Genomic DNA, 19,959 nt, shown 5'->3' with positions numbered 1-19,959 from the left:
ATTTCATCTGGCATGTGTCCGCCCATTCCACCAGCCTGTCTATGTTTACTTGAAGTCTATTATTATCCTCCTCACTGTTTTCTACTCTTCCAAGTTTTATGTCATCTGCATATTTTGAAATTGTGCCCTGTACACCCAAGTCCAAGTCATTAATATATATCAAGAAAAGCAGTGGTCCTAGTACCGACCCCGGGGAACACCACTGTACACCTCCCTCCAGTCCGAAAAACAACCGTTCACTACTACTCTCTGTTTCCTGTCACTTAGCAAATTATGTTTTCAAAGTTAGGTCTTTGGGGCCAGGGTAGTCATCCTGCAGTTTGTTGGATCATTAATGTGCTATGCTGCGGAGTAGTGAGATGTGGGTTTGTGCTACTGATCTTTTGCATGCAGGGTCCCCAGTCTCACCAATGCTACTGTGGGGAGGTGATGTGCAGAGGCCAGGAACTTCCATACAGAGAAGAAGGAAAATCTGAAGGATTTTAGCTGCATCACTTCTGGCAGATGCTTTCAGAGCGATTTGGTGCACCCGTGAGAGCACAACAGACAGCCATTCTTGGCCATACAATGAGCAAGAAAATTGGATAAGAGGATGTGGAGAGAATACCTTAAAAAAGAGGGAGCCTCCAGATAATGGAGCCAGACAAAGTCCTGCTCCGTTCAGTTCCTGATCTAAATCATGTTCAGCAGGGAGGCACCAAGTAGGGTTTGTGACATGTGCCAGTTAGGGGGAGAAATATTGGAGGTAAAAGTCATGTCTTGTAGTTCCTGGCTGCTGGCTGTAGGGTACTTGGGAAGAAGTGGTGGATTCTCTCTATTGGTTGCAGAGACACCATAGATGAAGAAGAGGAGAAAAAAGAACAATGATTTATGTTTATGTAATGCCTTTCATGTAACAAAATGCCTTACCCATGGTGGACACGGAGGAAATAGAAGAGAAGTTAGAGAGATGTGGGAAGAATTGATGGAAGAGGTCAATTTTTAGGAGACATTTGAAGGAGGGGAGAGCGATAGCAATGCAAAGAAATTGAGAGAGAGAATTCCAGTATGCAGCAAAACGGTGGTTGAAGGCTCTGTGGAGGAAGGAAGCATCAACAAGGCACAAAAATAGCTGCATAAAAGAAAACTAAATTAAAAAGCAAAAAAAAGTTTCTCTTTTAAAAAAAAAGTCAAAAGTTGTAAATACTTAAAGACAGGATTCTTAAAAGGGACACTTTGTCCATCCAAATAATTTTTTGAAAAATTAACAGACCTGCCTGGATCAAAGTGCCTGAAATGGGATAAATACATAAATACAAATTAACTTATAATTGCCCCTATTCAGTTTTGGTGTGTTGCTTATTCTTCACCCTTTCCACAGTGTCTTTTGGCAAAGTCTATAAAAACATTACCGGATTCAATAATCCATAACAATTATGCTCCACAGGAAAAGTAAGTAAATACTGTATCACAAAGGTTTTCAACACAAACATTTTTTACAATTATATTAGGAAAAAGAATATGGTCAAGAGCAATGTGGGCCCCTTAAAAACTGATAATGGTGATATTGTAAATGAAAATAAGGAAATAGCGGACATGTTAAATAATTATTTTGCTTAAGTATTTACAGTCGGAAGAGGATAGCATGCTGGACACCCCAAGGAATCTACCTTTTGAATCAGGGACGGGGACTCACCATAATTAATGTAAGCAAATTAACAGTATTGAAGAAAATAATGGCACTAAAGAGTGACAAATCCCCAGAACCAGATGGTTTCCATCCCAGGGTTTTAAAGGTAGTAGGTGAGCACATTGCAGAAACCCTAACTATAATCTTCCAAAGTTCTCTCGATTCAGGGAACTGTTCCTTTAGATTGGAAAATTGCACATGTTACTTCTCTATTTAAGAAAGGTGGGAGAGGGAAACTAGGGAATTATAGACCAGTTAGCCTAACATCTGTTGTGGGGAAATTACTAGAGTCTATAATTAAGGATAGAGTGACTGAACACCTTGAAAATTTTCAGCTGATCAGAGAGAGCCAGCACGGATTTGTAAAGGGCAGGTCATGCCTGACGAACCTGATTGAATTTTTTGAAGAAGTGACTAAAGTAGTGGACAGGGGAATGTCTATGGATGTTGTTATATGGACCTCCAGAAGGCATTCGATAAAGTCCCTCATCAGAGATTGTTAGCTAAAGTTGAAGCTCATGGAATTGAGGGCAAATTATTTACCCGGTTAGGAAATTGGCTGAGCGGGAGGAGACAGAGAGTAGGGATAATGGGCAGGGACTCAAATTGGCAGCATGTGACTAGTGGTGTCCCACAGGGATCTGTGTTGGGGCCTTAACTATTCACAGTATTTATTAACGACTTAGACAACGAGATAGAGAGCCGCATATCCAAGTTTGCTGATAACACAAAGATAGGCAACATTGTAAGCAGTGTAGATGGAAGCATAAAATTACAGAGCGATATTAATAAGTTAAGTGAATGGGCAAAACTGTGGCAAATGGATTTCAATGTAGGCAAGTGTGAGGTCATCCACTTTGGACCTATAAAGGATAGATCAGAGTACTTTCTAAATGGTGAAAAGCTTGAAACAGTGGAGGTCCAAAGAGACTTTGTCCATGTACATCGATCATTAAAATGTCATGGACAGGTACAGAAAATAATCAAAAAGGCTAATGGAATGCTGGCCATTATATCTAGAGGACTAGAATAAAAGGGGGTAGAAGTTATGCTACAGCTATACAAAGGCCTGGTTAGTCCACACCTGAAGTGCTGTGTTCAGTTCTGGGCACCGCACCTTAGGAATGATATATTGGCCTTGAAGGGAGTGCAGCATAGATTTACTAGAATGATATCTGGATTCCAAGGGTTAAATTATGAGGAGAGATTACACAAACTAGGGTTGTATTCCCTGGAATTTAGAAGATTAAGGGGTGATTTGATCGAAGTTCACAAGCTATTAAGGGGAACTGATAGGGTAGATAGAGAGAAACTATTTCTGCTGGTTGGAGATTCTAGGACTAGGGGACATAGTCTAAAAATTAGATCCAGGACTTTCAGCAGTGAAGTTAGGAAACACTTCTACACGTAAAGGGTTGTAGAAGTTTGGAACTCTATTCCACAAACGGCAGTTGATGCTAGCTCAATTGTTAATTTTAAATCTGAGATTGATGGATTTTTGTTAACCAAAAGTATTAAGGGATATGGGGCTATGATGGCTATATGGAGTTAGGTCACAGGTCAGCTATGATCTCAATGAATGGCGGAACAGGCTCTAGGGGCTAAATGGCCTACCCCTGTTCCTATGTTCCTATGTTTCTAAGTGCAGGACAGATTTTGAATCCTGTTACTCAGCATGTCCAGAAAGCTGTCCAGTGATAATTACTCCCAGTTACTCATCTTGAGTGTAATCGATTAAATAATGTGCAATAGGTGATGGTTTGTATCCGCTATGCAAAACACAAATGACCAAGTGCACTGTGCTTCCTGTTAGATTCATGTGGGGGTGTGATGAGAAAAACCAAGGGAAGATTTCAGACACCACACTATCCACAGTCCTATCCGAGTGACATGGACTGCACCTGGGAGATTGAAGCTCCTCCTGGATATCTCATCCATTTGGATTTTACATCCTTGTTTGTGGAAGAACACAGAACATGCAAGTATGATTATGTGGTTGTTTATGATGGCAAAGGACCCAGCCAAGTGGAAATGGGCAGGTAACCACTGGTATTTATGAGTTATAAGACACTGAACTGTAAATTAATAATCAAGATATATAAGAAGATAAATAATTTCTGTAAAAGGAATGCTGGTTATAGGGGGCATGTTGAGTACTGCACAATTGTAATGTGTGTAGGGAGTAATTGTTATTCCTGACAACTTTATGAATTTGCTAATAACTTATATTGTATTGAACCATTTTGTAAGTGTTTAATGCTTACTAACTCTCAAGCAAAATCATTCACAGCTGTAGTTACAGGAAACCTTTTGTTCACCAGCCTAGTATGGTATTGGATTAGCAACTCAGGTTGTAAACTCTAAATCACACTACAGCAAGTTGTGAAATTGAATTCAATAAATCTGGTAATTTGTGGGCTGGTACCAGAAAATGATTATAAAGGCTGCTGGGTTGTTGTAAAAATCCAAATGGTTCACTAATGACTTTCAGGGAGGGACATGCTGTTTTGGCCTACATGTGACTCCAGTCCCATACTACCTAGTTGTCTCTTAGTGGCCTCAGGACAATTAAGGATGGGCAATAAATGCTACCTTATCACTGATGCCCACCTCCCAGGAACAAATATAAAAAAAAGCTAGAACCAGTTATTGTGGCATTTGTACGAGTAGGTTAAAAATTAAAGTTTAAAAAATGTGATACAACTTTTATTAATCCCTGGTGTTTACTTGCACTAAAGCATTAGCTGTAAATTAAAATTCTGCTTTTCCTGTTCAACCTCATTGAATCAGATTCTGTGGGTCTAAGGTGCCACCACAACTCCAGGGTTCTTCCAATACAATGAGCATCACAATGAGATCTGACTCCTCTGTGGAACGAGAGGGATTTTCAGCTCATTTCAGCACTTTTCAGATCCCAGGAGGTAAATGTTATTTTAATGGACCTCAAAAAGTTTGTTGAAGTACAAGTTACAGGATTTGGAGTTAATCTTTTTTATCCCATACTTAGAAGCTGCCAGCTAATTTAGCAGACCCTGAAGCCACTGACATGCTCACTTTCTTGCTCTCTCTGTCTCTGCTACCTGTAGGTTATATCCATCTGGTTGGAGGAAAGAATGTATATAATGGCGTAATAGAAATTGTGTCTGATGGGCACTGGGGAGGAATATGTGCTAAACAGTGGGCCAATAGAGATGCCATGGTAGTGTGCCGTCAGCTCGGCTTCAGTGGACCAGCTTTAGCCACAAGGTAAATAAGGTACATGAGCTGTGAGTGTTGGGTGTTGTACATGAAAGGTCTGTTTAATTGTTTGGACTTACAGAGATATCACTGTAGACCTTGTAGTGTAATGTTTGGGCAATGTTAGCTCACACATAGTTATTCCACACATGTATATGTTCACCTCCAATACACACAGGAATCAATATAGCCTGCCTCTACCACCGTCAGAACTGTTATCATCTCAGAAGTATGAAGATTGAGATGAGATATATTAAAAAAGATTACATTTTTATACCAAAACTGAGTGGGGTCTAAATTCAACGTTGTTGTGCTTGTTTTCCAAGCATGAAACGAATGCAACAATAACCAATTTAGCAGGGCAGAGGCAGATCTGCACAGGCGTTCGGGCCACTGCCCTGGCAGCCACTTAAAGTGAGCACAGGCCTCCTTTCAATATTAAAATATGGCAACCAATTTCCACACAGCAAGATCCCACAATCAGCAATAAGATGAATGATCAGTTAATCTATTTGGTGGTGTTGGTTGAGGAAAGAATGTAGGCCAGGACAATAGGAGAAACTCCCTGCTCTTTGACGGATAGTGCCATGAGATCTTTTACATTTATCTGAATCAGTGGAACATGCAAATAAGGCCTTGGGTTTAATGTTCCATCCGGAGGATGGCATCGCCAGCATTGCAGCACTCCCCCAGTTTTGTACTGAAGGGTCAGCCTAGATTTGAAAATACAGTTTAATTAAAAATATTAAATTACAGAGAAATAATTGGATGCTTTTTTTTCCTCTCTTGATCTTCTACTGCTCTGTGGAAGCAATTGATTCCTTGCTGAGGTACAGTTCCATGATGTTTGTCATCCTCTGATAATCCACTTGAGTCACATTATTCTGTGTGAGTCTCAACACTGTTGGCAGGCAATATTGTCGTCGGCATCACAGTCAAATCTGAATTAAAAACAGAAAATGCTGGAAATACTCGGCAAGTCAGGCAGCATCTGTGGAGAAAGAAACAGAGTTAATGGGCCTGATTTTACCAGGCCTGCGGGTTTCCGGCGGGTTGGGTTTCGGGTGCGTGGCCTCCGCGCCCGGTGAAATTAGTGGGTTGCCCGCGCGATCGTAGCAGGCAGTGCACTAATTGGAATCACTTACCTGCTCCTCCGGGCTCCGCGCTGCTGGTCTGCGCGTCGGGCGGGCTGCGCATGCGCAGTACAATCTGTCAGCTGAAGGCTCTCTACTTAAAGGGGCAGTCCTCCACTGACAGATGCTGCAACCAATGGAACAAATTACAGCATGGAGCAGCCCAGGGGGAAGGCTGCTCCCAGTTTAATGATGCCTCACCCCAGGTATCATCAGATGGGGTGAGGAGGAGGGGGAGGACAGAGATCTTCCACCCGGCGGGCGGGAGGAAGCGGCCTGCCTCTGCCACCAAGAAGGCCTGGCTCGAGGTGGCAGAGGGGGTCACCTGCACCACCAACATATCGCCCACCTGCATACAGTGCAGGAGGCGCTCCAATGACCTCAGTAGGTCAGCCACAATGAGAACACGTAGTCTTTCCCCTACACTCCGTCTGCCACAACACTGCCCCCACCCCACATCTCCTTCGGCACCACCAACACTACTCTGTCACATCACCCCTCATACCCACTCAAACCCCATCCTCATCTTACCTGCACCTACTCACCTCGCCAGTACTCACCCGCCACTAACACGCAACCCAATCCTCATACAATCTCATGGCTCTATCCCATACTCACCCTCACGTGCATCTCTCTCATGGCCAGCCTCACTCAACCTGCCACCACCTGTGCTGCAGCCACAGGGCATGCATCGCATATGTGCAGTAGGCAGCGTGTGGCAAACGTGTCGTGAGCATGAAGGGGATGCACAAGGGTGTCTGAGGGTTTGTCATGGGTGTTACCTATATTGAATTTCAGAGCAACAAACATCACACATTATATTGGCACCACCACTGCCATGTCTCCGCGAATCCTGTCTGTTGTGTCCAATAATGCCCGCTCCTGGGTATCACTATGAGGACCCACCACTGATGCCACCCATTGTGTTACTGCAGAGTAGGTGCAGGTGTATTCGCAGGGCTCTTCCGCGCAGACGACTGAGAGACATCGGCGGTGTACCCGGCTGCACCCTGGAAGGATGCGGAGGAGAAGTTGTGGAGGGCAGTGGTGACTTTGGCAGCGACAGGTAAGCAGATGGTGCTGGGGCCAGCCAGGAGCAGCTCGGCATGAAAGAGCCTACAGATCTCCACGACTACATGTCGAGTGAATCTGCGCCTCCGTGTGCACTGCTGCTCAGAGAGGTCCGAGGAGCTGCGCCTCGGTCTGTGGACCCTGTGCGGAGGGTAGTGCCCTCTGCGACGCGTCTCTCTCTGCGGTAGCCCTCCCTCCTGCTGTACAGGTGGATGTGTCACAGCACTCTGTTGTGGAGCTCCACGTGTCAGAGGTGGACGGCGTGGACTGCGAGGCTGCTGGGGCTGGTCATGCTGTTCGTCCTCCGAGGATGTCAACGCACCACCCATCTGGCAGGTGTTGGTCTGAGGGGTTGTGCAGGGGAGGTAGGTGGTTCCTCGCACTGGGGCTGTGGTTTCACGTCGGTCTGTCCTCTGGCTTGGCGGGGGGTGGTGGAGGGCAGGGGTTGCCCTACGTGACGCGGTGGCCTCCTGCGTGGGTGAGGGCTCTCCCACCCGCTGTGGAGTGCACCTTGGCAGCTGCCACAGGCTGCTGGCTGGAACACGACCGGTTGAAGGGAGACTGTTTCCCCCAGTGTGTGAAACACACTGCCTTGAACCTAAAATCCCACACTTCCTGTTTTGACAGCTGCTTCAGCTCATTTAATGACCTCAACAAGCAAGGTAAGTACACTCAAGTGGAACCCCGCTGGCTTTAATTGCCTGCGGGATTCCCACCAGCGGGGCCTGCGCACGCAGCCCCGCACGTCAGCGTGGCACCCGGAAGTGGCCGGGATCTCGGCGCGATCCGGTCACGTGACTGGATATCGTGACTGGAAACCCGCAGGAAACCCGACGCTAAAATCGAGCCCAATGTTTCAGGTCGATGACCCTTCGTCACAACTGGATACCTGATCAAACACGAGAAAGGTAACAGAAAGAAATGTAAGTGAACAAGGTAGAGATGTGCACACAGACACTTCCAGGTGTGGTCACTCACAAGGACCACAGGGATGGATAATACAGGAAGTAGAAATGTCACACTGGTATAGGTGGAGTGATCTGCTGTGGTTGAATAGAATGCTTTATGCTGATACTAGTGCGTTAAAAGAAAAAATATTCTGCTCTCATTACTGATGTCATTCACATTGGTGAGCACAAATTTTTCCCCATCCAAGAGAAAGCATTAACATGTAATAAGTGAAGATTTAAAGCAGCTTGAGATGGACAGTTTTATGGTACCAGGAATAAATTGTGGTTTCTGTTTTTTTTTCCAGGGTTGATGTGAGTCAGCAAAATACTTCACAAGCAGTTTCTTATGTTAAATGCAAGGGAGATGAGGTGACACTGCAGGACTGTGATATCAGAAGGACTGGTAAATGTACAACCAATGAACGTGCAGCAGTGATCTGCCAGGGTGAGTCATTCTGTTCAGCTGCACTTGTACCATACTGGCAACATCTGAGGTTTAGTACTCTGACCTTATTATTGGGATAGAGGATGGGCTTATAAATCAGGTTTAGAAACAATTTCCATCTACTGTCACACGGACTGCAGCGGTTCAAGAAGGCGGCTCACCACCACCTTCTCGAGGGCAATTAGGGATGGGCAATAAATGCTGGCCTCGCCAGCAACGCCCACATCCCATGAACGAATAAAAAAAAATGTACAGAGAGAACATATAAAAGTGTTTAGATTAATCATTGCGTGACACAAAGCAACTGAATTTTTAAAAGGCAATTAAATGGACACATTTCTTCCATATCTATTGTTTAATTCAGCGAGCATTTCAGTACACTAATGCAGACTGCCACAATTGAAGTTTCTTCCCAATAGTCTATCCATGTTTACCATAAAAATGAACTTCCATAGGCAAGATTGAACTTGCTATGAGCTAAAACTTATGCGGGAAATATTTGGGATAGCATGTTGCAGGGTGAACAATCTACTCTTATAGAGTTGGGTTACACACCAGAAATACTATGGGATAGCGTCATATACTGCTGATCTCTCCGAATTGATGAAAAAAAAACACATGACAGACCATATTGTTCAGACTAAACCAATGAATCAAATTTATTGTGGCAAGTAAAAGTTTGCAGAAGCAAGAATAAATCAGCAGATTAGATGTCAATACGTCACTTAACTTTTATTGGTACATTAAATCATTTTATACGTTCAGTATAACAATTCAGCTCAGGTTTCTTAGTCCCTTTCCAGAGTTTTTTAACTGAAGCTATAGGGCATACATGGGAAATCTTTACCATGGAGTTCCTGCTAACTGCAGTGACATGGAGCTAAGTGGATGAGTCCTTTTGAACTAAAACATGTGCTGGTTTAAATCATATTTATTCCTAGTCTGGGCTGTCTCTGGATACAGAAATATCAATCAAAATCAGAACAAGCACAAAGGTAGGAGCTGGCCACATGAGTAGTGACACCTAGCAACTATGCTATAAAGCTTTCATATTGGGAATTCAGGTGTGCACCCTTCATGATTTTCTGTCCATTAAAACTAAAATTGTGAGTTCAAAACCTACTGTGGCAAGTTGTGAAGTTGAATTCAATAAATCTGGTAATTTGTGGACTAGCATTGGAAAAAATAATCATGAAAGCTGCTGATTGATATAAAAACCTGACTGGTTCACTAATATCCTTCACAGAGAAGGGGATCTATCACCCAAACCTGGTCTGGCCTACAAATGACTTGTCTACATCAAGTGATCTTTGAAGTGGTCTTGCAATCAACTCACTTTTAAAAAATAAAATCTCTAAGAAGCCCCACCACATCAGGGCAACAAGGAATAGTCAATAAATGCTGGCCTTGCCAATGTCACTACATTTTGAGAGCAAATGTTTAAAAATGCACATCTGGTGCATTAAGCTCAGTTTTGGAAGCACTGAAGATGAAAATTTACCCCTACGTTACTAATGAAATGCTAATGCTGACATCTGCTCCTTCATATAAACTCAGTTATCAGATCAACAATCTGGCCTGCATTTCCTCAGGCAGCCTGACCACATCTTCAGTTGGAGGTTTGATGAGGATAGATTCTATTTTAAGCCTATGTATCAAATAAGTTTCAAACAGGTTGGATCCTAGATCCATGGCGCAGACTTTTCAAACTGTTATTTTGAAGCTCAGTAGGAATTACTATTTTTATGTTGCCTTTAAAAGTGGCCAAAGCATAGGCAGAGGAAGGATCAAAGACATGGGGTGATTGAGAGGGTAAAATAATAATGAGGATGCCATTATCTATTATTTTCTGTAGTGAAATAACTGTTGGTGTTCAAATGGTGTATCCTGTTACCATGTCACTTTAGATTCATATACTGCAGCCCTCAGATGGTGCTGTAACAAAAGGCACTGTTTGAGCTCAATGTAAATACAGAATTGAATTTGCTAATTATATTAGTTAAGATAGGCATTTGGGCACCTCAAATCTGTGCATACACTCAAAGGTTAATGCTCTGATTCTGAGTCAGATACTAAGTCAGATACTATCAGTGAGTCCAGTTCAGGAAACAATCGGAACTTTTCTAGCTTCCCTCTAACAGTTAAGTGCATATTTATTTAGAAAACTCCCCTCATCCAATTGTGCCTGAAAAACTTTTTGGCTTATTTGTCAACTTACAGCGTGCGCCATTAGTTAGACTTATTCCGGCACCCTTCAACTCGAATATAATTTGCGGCGTAACTTGCTGGGAGTGCGAGCTGATAATGGAACGGGGAAGGCAACGGGGGAGGATCTGGGACCTCAGTGAACAATGGGACCAACAGTGTATCTCCATAACCAATGAGATTTAAGGATTGAGAAAGGAACAGAGGAACAAAGGAGAAGGAGGGTGAATTAGAGTCAAATCAGGTACAGAAAGAGAAATAAAGAGAGGGAAAGAAAGACTGAATTAGGAGAGAGAGAGAGAAAAAAGAGACAAAGAAAAAGTAAGAAAAAGTTTAAAAATGACACTTCAAAATCTCTAAGAAGGCTTTACTACATGCAGTAATGAGACTCATCAGTTTAAATTGTTCCCTTTCTGGGCTGGAGAAGTTGATTGGCATTGCATTAATAATTATCACATTGTTAAAAAGGTACTTATGCTGTTAAGTAGGAGCCCTAACTTCCTGTGGTGAGTTTAGTTGGCAATTAATGTGCAAATGGAGCAAGTTCTTAAAAATAATGGGGAGGTTGAGGGTGAGATGCCGATTGTGTGAAGCAAATTGGCGGAGTGATGTAAATCGACCAGCAAGTTCTGGGGATTCATAGCTCACGGTGTATCTCTTCATCCCCTGAACTTACTGGCTGATTTGCGCATTGATAATGGCGTGCGTTGTGAAATCACCGTTATTTTTCAAGGAAGATTTGGCCCACTATTTCATCTTTTCCCCTTTCTGGATATCCCAATGCAACATTCCATCTCCAGCTGAGAGGACATGTCTGTAGACAATCTGTTCCGAAGCCCCTGCCATCACCATTGTGAAACCAAGCACTACGGTATGTGTAAGAGTAGGATCGGTAACTCTCCCTATCATTTTCTCTCCTTCCTGAGGGAGAGACATCCTGCTTTTGGTGCCTCCAACAAGGAATGAGAGAAAATTGGAGAATGAGATTGAAAACTCTCTACACGGAGGGTAGGGGATATGAATTCATATTGTAACACTCCACAGCATTGAGTATTGTAATTCCAACACATTCTTCAGGAGCATCTTTTGATTATGAGATTTAATAGTGCATTCAAACTAAAAAACTTTTTAAAACCCCACAGATTTATGAAAAATGGAAATGTGTGTTTCAATATATCCTTGTTACAGACCTAAACCTGATTATTTTTTGAACCTGTATTTATCTTTGATTTCGGTGTGACTTTTGTACTCAGCTTGTCACAATTGCTTTGTGTTAACGACATCATAATCATAGTAGGAAGATTTCCACAAAATTATAAATGAAGGGGTGACAAGAAGACACCTTTTCCATAGTTACTTAAAGGAAAAAAATACAAATATCTTAATTTCACCTAAACCTTTGAGTAAATTGTGTGGCTGTACAATATAGGGATAGAAAGCATGAGTAAGGTACTTTCACACACAAGTTCAGTTGAAAACCTTTGCTTTGGTTTCTCATATATGACCATATCATATTAAGTTCATAGTATCATAGTAGGTACAGCACAGGAGGAAGCATTTGGCCCATCGTGCCTGTGCCGGCTCTTTGAAAGAGCTATCCGATTAGTCCCATTCCCCTGCACTTTCCTGAGGCAGGGTTAATTAGTAATTTAGCCCTGTAATTTTTTTCCACTCAAGTACATATCAAACTCACTTTTGAAAGTTACTACTGAATCTGCTTCCACCATCCTTTTAGGCAGTACATTCCAGATCATTACAGCTCGTTGCATAAAAAAATGTTTCCTCATGTCGCCTCTGCCTCTTTTGCCGATCACCTTAAATCCGTGTCCGCTGGTTACCAACCCTTCTGCCACTGGAAACATTTTCTCCTTATTTACTCTATCAAAACTCTTCATGATTTTGAACGCCTCCATCAAATCTTCTCTGTTTTAAGGAGAACAACTCCAGCTCCCCAATCTCTGCACATAACTGAAGTCCCTCATCCCTGGCACCATGCCAGTAAATCTCTTCTGCAGCCTCTCTAAGGCCTTGACAGCCTTCCTACAGTGTGGTGCCCAGAATTGAATACAATACACTAGCTGAGGCCTATCCAGTGTTTTATAAACCTGTTTAAAAAAGATAATTGAATTAGTTGCACAAATAGAGATAAAAGGGTTTGACCTTATAGCCATTACAGAGACATGGTTGCAAAGTGACCAAGATTGGGAGCTAAATATTCCAGGATACATGATGTTTAGAAAAGACAGGCAGAATGGAAAAGGAGGGGGTGTAGTCCTAATAATAAAAGATGACATAAGAACAGTAGAGAGAAAGGATCTTGGCTCGGAAGATCAGGAAGTAGAATCTGTATGGGTGGAAATTAGAAATATCAAGGGGCAGAAAAGACTGGTGGGAGTAGTTTATAGGCCCCCTAATAGTAGCAATACCATTGGACAGAGTATCAATCATGAAATAATAGGAGCTTGTAACAAAGGAAATGCAGTCATCATGGGGAACTTTAATCTGCATATAGACTGGGCAAATCAAATTAGCAAAGGTAGTTTGGAGGACAATTTCATGGAATGCATTCGAGACGGTTTCCTAGAGCAAAACGTCATGGAACCAACCAGGGAACAGGCTATTTTAGATCTTGTATTGTGTAATGAGACAGGGTTAATTAGTATTCACACAGTAAAGGATCCTCTGGGGAAGAACGATCATAATATGATAGAATTTCACATTGAGTTTGAGAGTGACATACTTAAGTCCGAAACTAGAGTCCTAAACTTAAATAAAGCCAATTATATAGATATGAGGGGCAGGTTGTTAAAGGTAGATTGGGAAATTGAATTAAAGGGTTAGATGGTTGAAAAGCAATGGCAAACATTTAAAGAAATATTTCAATATTCTCAACAAATATACATTCCATTGAGAAATAAAAACTCCACGGGAAAAGTGATCCACCCGTGGCTAACGAAAGAAGTTAAGGATAGTATTAGATTAAAAGAAGAGGCCTGTAATGTTGCCAAGAAAAGTAATAAGCCTGAGGATTGGGAGAGTTTAGAAACCAACAAAGGACGACCAAAAAATTGATGATAAGGGAGAAAATAGAATATGAAAGTAAACCAGCAAGAAATATAAAAAGATTGTAAGAGCTTCTACAAGTATGTAAAAATGAAGAGAGTAGCAAATGTAAATGTTGGTTCCCTAGAGGCTGAGACAGGATAAATTATAATGGGGAATCAGGAAATGGCAGATGCAAATTAAAGAAATATTTTGTATCTGTCTTCACAGTAGAAGGCACAAAAAGTATACCAGAAATAGTGGGGAACCAAGGGGATAATGAGAGTGAGGAACTTAAAGTAATTAATATCAGTAGAGAAAAAGTACTTGAGGAACTAATGGGACTAAAAGCCGATAAATCCCCTGGACCTGATGGCCTACATCCGAGGGTTCTAAAAGAGGTGGCTGCAGAGATAGTGGATGCAATGGTTGTGATCTTCCAGAATTCTCTAGATTCTAGAACGGTGCCAGCGAATTGGAAGGTAGCAAATGTGACCCCGCTATTCAAACAAGGAGGGTGAGAGAAAACAGGAAACTACAGGCCAGTTAGCCTGACATCAGTCGTTGGGAAAATGCTGGAATCCATTATTAAGGAAGTGGTAACAGGGCACTTAGAACATCATAATATGATTAGGCAGAGTCAACATGGTTTTATGAAAGGGAAATCGTGTTTGACAAATTTATTCAAGTTTTTTGAGGATGTAACTAGCAGGGGAACGGTGGATGTAGTATATTTGGATTTTCAAAAGGCATTCGATAAGGTGCCACATAAAAGGATGTTACGCAAGATAAGGGCTCATGGGGTTGGGGTAACCTATTAGCATGGATAGAGGATTGGTTAATGGACAGAAAACAGAGAGTAGGGATAAACGGGTCATTTTCAGGCTGGCAGGCTGTAACTAGTGGGGTACCGCAAGGATCAGTGCTTGGGCCTCAACTATTTACAATCTATATTAATGACTTGGATGAAGGGACCGAGTGTAATGTATCCAAATTTGCTGATGATACAAAGGTAGGTGGTATGAAACATCAGCTGAAACGGTGATGGAAACAGATTCAATAGTAACTTCCTAAAGGGAATTGGATAAATACTTGAAGGGGAAAAATTTGCAGGGCTATGGGGAAAGGGCAGGGGAATGGGACTAATTGAATAGCTCTTTCAAAGACCGGGCACAGGCACGATGAGCTGAATGGCCTCCTTCAGTGCTGAATTCTATGATTCTATGATCATGAGTGAAGATAAATGATTTTGCAAAAGTTTTTATTCTTAGAAGGGTTCAGCAGATAAGTCCATATATATGAAAAATGACTGCAGCCTAAAGGGGAATTGACCAAAGGCTGTTAACATATCATCATTTTATGAAAACAGCATTGTGACAAAAATGTACCTTTTTGTCAGTGCTGAATTTTTTTGTAACTTTGCATGTAAGGGCTTAACACCCAATGTCTCACAAAGAATTTCTCAACAGAAAAAGGTACATGCCGGATTGTAGGAAATATAACAATCACTTGCAGAAGTGACCAGTGACACTGAACCTGAGAAAATATCTCCAGTAAAAATGCAAAAGCATGATAATCACAAACAGACTCTGCCAAACCAGAAGCTGAAGACTAAACGATAATGTTAGATTATGTTTTTAGAGGAAACAGTAGGATGAAAACATATTCCTCACATCTTACTTTGAACTTGTCACAGTTATGGAGTCCTGTGCAGCCTTAAAGAGTGCAGGCATTCTAGAGTCTGGGGTCTTCACCATAGACCCTGATGGTGTGGATGGTGGAGTAGATCCTTTCCCTGTGGAATGTGACATGGTCTCTGACTCTGCAACAGGTTAGTGGTCCACTGAGTGACCAGTTTTTATTTAATACTTTTAATTTTTGGCAACAAGCATGTGGAACATAAGAACATAAGAACATAAGAAATTGGAGCAGGAGTAGGCCAATCGGCCCCTCGAGCCTGCTCCGCCATTTAATAAGATCATGGCTGATCTGATCCCAACCACAAATCTAAAGAACACAAGAAGTCGGAGCAGGACCCGGCCACATAGCCCCTGGGCCCTCTCCGCCACCCACAGGGCATTGACCGATCCGAACTCAGCTTCATGTCCAATTTCCTGCCTGCTCCCCATAACCCCTAATTCCCTTTACTTCGAGGAAACTGTCTATTTCTGTTTTAAATTTATCTAATGATGTAGCTTCCACAGCTTCCTGGGGCAGCATATTCCACAGACCTACCACCCTCTGAGTGAAGAAGTTTCTCCTCATCTCAGTTTTGAAAGAGCAGCCCCTTATTCTAAGATTATGCCCCCTAGTTCTAGTTTCACCCATCTTTGGGAACATCCTTACTGCATCCACCCGATCAAGACCCCTCACAATCTTATATGTTTCAATAAGATCGCCTCTCATTCTTCTGAACTCCAATGAGTAGAGTCCCAATCTACTCAACCTCTCCTCATATGTGCGCCCCCTCATCCCCGGGATTAACCGAGTGAACCTTCTTTGTACTGCCTCGAGAGCAAGTATGTCTTTTCTTAAGTATGGAGACCAAAACTGTATGCAGTATTCCAGGTGCGGTCTCACCAATACCTTATATAACTGCAGCAATACCTCCCTGTTTTTATATTCTATCCCCCTAGCAATAAAAGCCAACATTCCGTTGGCTTTCTTGATCACCTGCTGCACCTGCATACCAACTTTTTGATTTTCTTGCACTAGGACCCCCAGATCCCTTTGTACTGCAGTACTTTCCAGTCTCTCGCCATTAAGAAAATAACTTGCTCTCTGATTTTTCCTGCCAAAGTGCATAACCTCACATTTTCCAATATTATATTGCATCTGCCAAATCTCCGCCCACTCACCCAGCCTGTCTATATCCCCTTGCAGGTTTTTTATGTCCTCCTCACTCTCTACTTTCCCTCCCATCTTTGTATCATCTGCAAATTTTGATATGTTGCACTCGGTCCCCTCCTCCAAATCGTTAATATAGATTGTAAAGAGTTGGGGACCCAGCACCGACCCCTGTGGAACACCACTGGTTACTGGTTGCCAGTCCGAAAATGAACCATTTATCCCAACTCTCTGCTTCCTGTTTGATAACCAATCCTCCACCCATGCCAGAATATTACCCCCAATCCCGTGATTTTTTATCTTAAGTAATAATCTTTCATGTGGCACCTTGTCGAATGCCTTCTGGAAGTCTAAATACACTACGTCCACTGGTTCCCCTTTATCCACCCTATACGTTATATCCTCGAAGAACTCAAGCAAATTTGTCAGACATGACTTCCCCTTCATGAAGCCATGCTGACTTTGTCCTATTAAATTATGCTTATCTAAATGTTCCGTTACTGTCTCCTTAATAATAGACTCCAAAATTTTACCCACCACAGATGTTAAGCTAACTGGCCTATAATTTCCAGCCTTCTGCCTACTACCCTTTTTAAATAACGGTGTTACATTAGCAGTTTTCCAATCTGCCGGGACCTCTCCTGAGTCCAGGGAATTTTGGAAAACTATCACCAAAGCATCCACAATCCCTACTGCCACTTCCCTCAAGACCCTAGGATGGAAGCCATCAGGTCCAGGGGATTTATCCGCCTTGAGTCCCATTATTTTACTGAGTACCATCTCCTGAGTGATTTTAATCGTATTTAGCTCCTCCCCCCCGAGAGTCCCCTGTTTGTCCAGTGTTGGGATATTCTTAGTGTCCTCTACTGTAAAGACTGAAACAAAATATTTGTTCAGCATTTTTGCCATCTCCATGTTTCCCACCATTAATTTCCCGGTCTCATCCTCTAAGGGACCTATGTTTGCCTTAGCCACCCTTTTTCTTTTTATATAACTATAGAAACTCTTGCTATCTGTTTTTATATTTTTTGCTAATTTCTTTTCATAATCTAACTTCCCTTTCTTAATCAATCCTTTAGTTACTTTTTGCTGTCTTTTGAAGAATTCCCAATCTTCTATCCTCCCACTAAGTTTGGCTACCTTATATGTCCTTGTTTTTAGTCGGATACTATCCTTGATTTCTTTACTTAGCCACGGGTGGCTGTCATTTCTTTTACACCCTTTTTTCCTCAGTGGAATATATTTATTTTGAAAGTTGTAAAATAACTCCCTAAATGAACACCACTGCTCATGTACCGTCTTACCCTTTAATCTATTTTCCCAGTCCACTTTAATCAATTCCGCTCTCATACCATCATAGTCTCCTTTATTCAAGCTCAGTACGCTTGTTTGAGAATCAACCTTCTCACCCTCTAATTGGATATGGAATTCAACCATGTTGTGGAGCCTTCTTAATATTCATAAATGTTATTTAAAAATCGTTATGCCTTGTCGCGGTGGTAATAGGAAACTATGAGGTGAAATTCCTCTTAGCACAGAGAGAGTTCGAGAATCAGATTAATTTTGTGTCTTTTTTTTTAAAAAGGCATTGTTAGAAATGTGCAACTTTATTCTGTGGTTTCTGGAAGTGGCATTACTGAGCTCAGATGGGGTTTATTTCGGTTGAGTTAAGAAATAAGAAGGGATCTGTTATCATATTGGGAGTACATTATAGACTACCCCACAGTGGGAAAGAAATCAAACATGGGATTTGTAGGCAATTTAGAATTATACATGCTATACGTGTCAGTTTGGCTCAATAGTAGCACTCTCACCATTGAGTCAGAAGGTCATGGGTTCAAGCCTCAATACCTGACTCCAGCACATAATCCAGGCTGACAATTCAGGCCACTACTGAGGTAATGCTGTCTCTTGGATGACTAAAGCCCCATCTGTCTAATCAGATGGATGTAAAAGATCGCATGGCAGTTTTTGAAGAAGAGCAGGGAGTTTTCCTGGTGTTGGGACAACATTCATCCCTCAACCAACAACATCAAAACAGATTAACTAGACATTCATCTCATTGCTGTTTGTGGGACATTGCTGTGCACAAATTGGCTGTCGCATTTCCCTAAATAACAACAGTGACTATAGGTTTTTATTGTGGGCCAATCTTATTGCATGTGACGATGAACAGAACTGATCTCAGATTATATACCAATTTAGGAGCCAAGAATGCAGATATGCTAGGTTTTAATGCCCAACTTTAGAAATGGCAAAAAATGGCTTCCTTGATTGGGAGAAGAGTAATTAAAAAAATAAAGTATGTTAGCTTAGAAATCCTATTCCTGTGATAAATAGATGTAGAAGAGGCGTTTGTGCAAATTTGAGGATGGTCTTTGAGTTATCTCTAAAAACAAGTATGACAAAAGACGATTTAGATTTCCAAAATGTGCTATGTTTCGCCTCTAGATAAATTTGGTAGCAGGCCAAATTTAGTTTACTGCACATTAAAAACTGATCTTGTTTCAATCAGTATTTTTCTTGTAATTTTTGGTATTTTATTTAATTGTGTTGTTAAAAATTTTGTTTCATATTTATTCCTGGGTCATTGCCATTCCCAGCTCAGAAAGTAAAAGGGTGATTTGCACCCTGTTCAGCTACTATGAGGTATATTCTAGTGTGGACCAGGTTGTTTCTGTTCGAAGATTATGCTTTAATCAGAATTTCTGTACCAAGAAAGTGAAGTGGTTTGGAACATTATGGATATAATGTTTGGATAAAAATAATGCATATGTCAGATGCTTGCGTGAAATGAAATGCAGCACCAGCAAATATTTAACAATGAATTTGAGTGAAAACAAACTCATACTGGCCTCACCTGAAAACCAGAAGACCAGGATAAGTTTGATTTTAATATTGAATAGTCTGTTTATTGAAAATAACAATTTCTGTGTTTTTTAAGGCATTACAGTGATAGGTCATGATTCAGAGAATCGAATGCGTGTGTCTCCCTGTGAAGATGCTGGGTGCTATTCTCAAACCATCAATTACAATCAGGCATCACTAGATCAACTTAAGGCTTTAACGGAGGCTTCAAAGTCCTGTGAACAGTATGTCAGTGTAAGTAACTCATACACCATTACAACCATTTCATACGTTATAGCTAATGTAAAAAAAACGGACAGTGTGTGCTTGATTCCTCTTTCATTTAATAGTTATAGTGGTTTTACAAAATAAAAAAGAGAAAACAAAATGATGTTAAAAAAATGGTTTTTGTGAAGACAGTTTAGAAGCATGTTAATGAAAGTCTGACGAACACATTAGGGTAGTGTTTTGTCTTCACCGCTAGGTGGTGATTTGGCAGAGCAGATTGTCGCC

General features: G+C 41.6%; 1 protein-coding gene across 1 annotated transcript in view; it reads left to right on the top strand.

Moving 5' to 3' along the window:
* Nucleotides 1–19,959, top strand: part of LOC137341512 (uncharacterized) — a 51,298-nt gene that overhangs the window by 9,328 nt on the left and 22,011 nt on the right. Inside the window, exons 4-9 of the mRNA XM_068004638.1 lie at nucleotides 3,483–3,708; nucleotides 4,460–4,590; nucleotides 4,756–4,915; nucleotides 8,366–8,505; nucleotides 15,449–15,583; nucleotides 19,544–19,701. Coding sequence (XP_067860739.1) covers nucleotides 3,483–3,708; nucleotides 4,460–4,590; nucleotides 4,756–4,915; nucleotides 8,366–8,505; nucleotides 15,449–15,583; nucleotides 19,544–19,701 — 950 coding nt within the window. The remainder of the gene's footprint in view (nucleotides 1–3,482; nucleotides 3,709–4,459; nucleotides 4,591–4,755; nucleotides 4,916–8,365; nucleotides 8,506–15,448; nucleotides 15,584–19,543; nucleotides 19,702–19,959) is intronic.

Source organism: Heptranchias perlo, chromosome 2 (assembly GCF_035084215.1).
Source record: "Heptranchias perlo isolate sHepPer1 chromosome 2, sHepPer1.hap1, whole genome shotgun sequence".
Lineage (NCBI taxonomy): Eukaryota > Metazoa > Chordata > Chondrichthyes > Hexanchiformes > Hexanchidae > Heptranchias > Heptranchias perlo.
The sequence above is the reverse complement of the archived record's forward strand: the minus strand, read 5'-3'. Positions and strand labels throughout refer to the sequence as shown.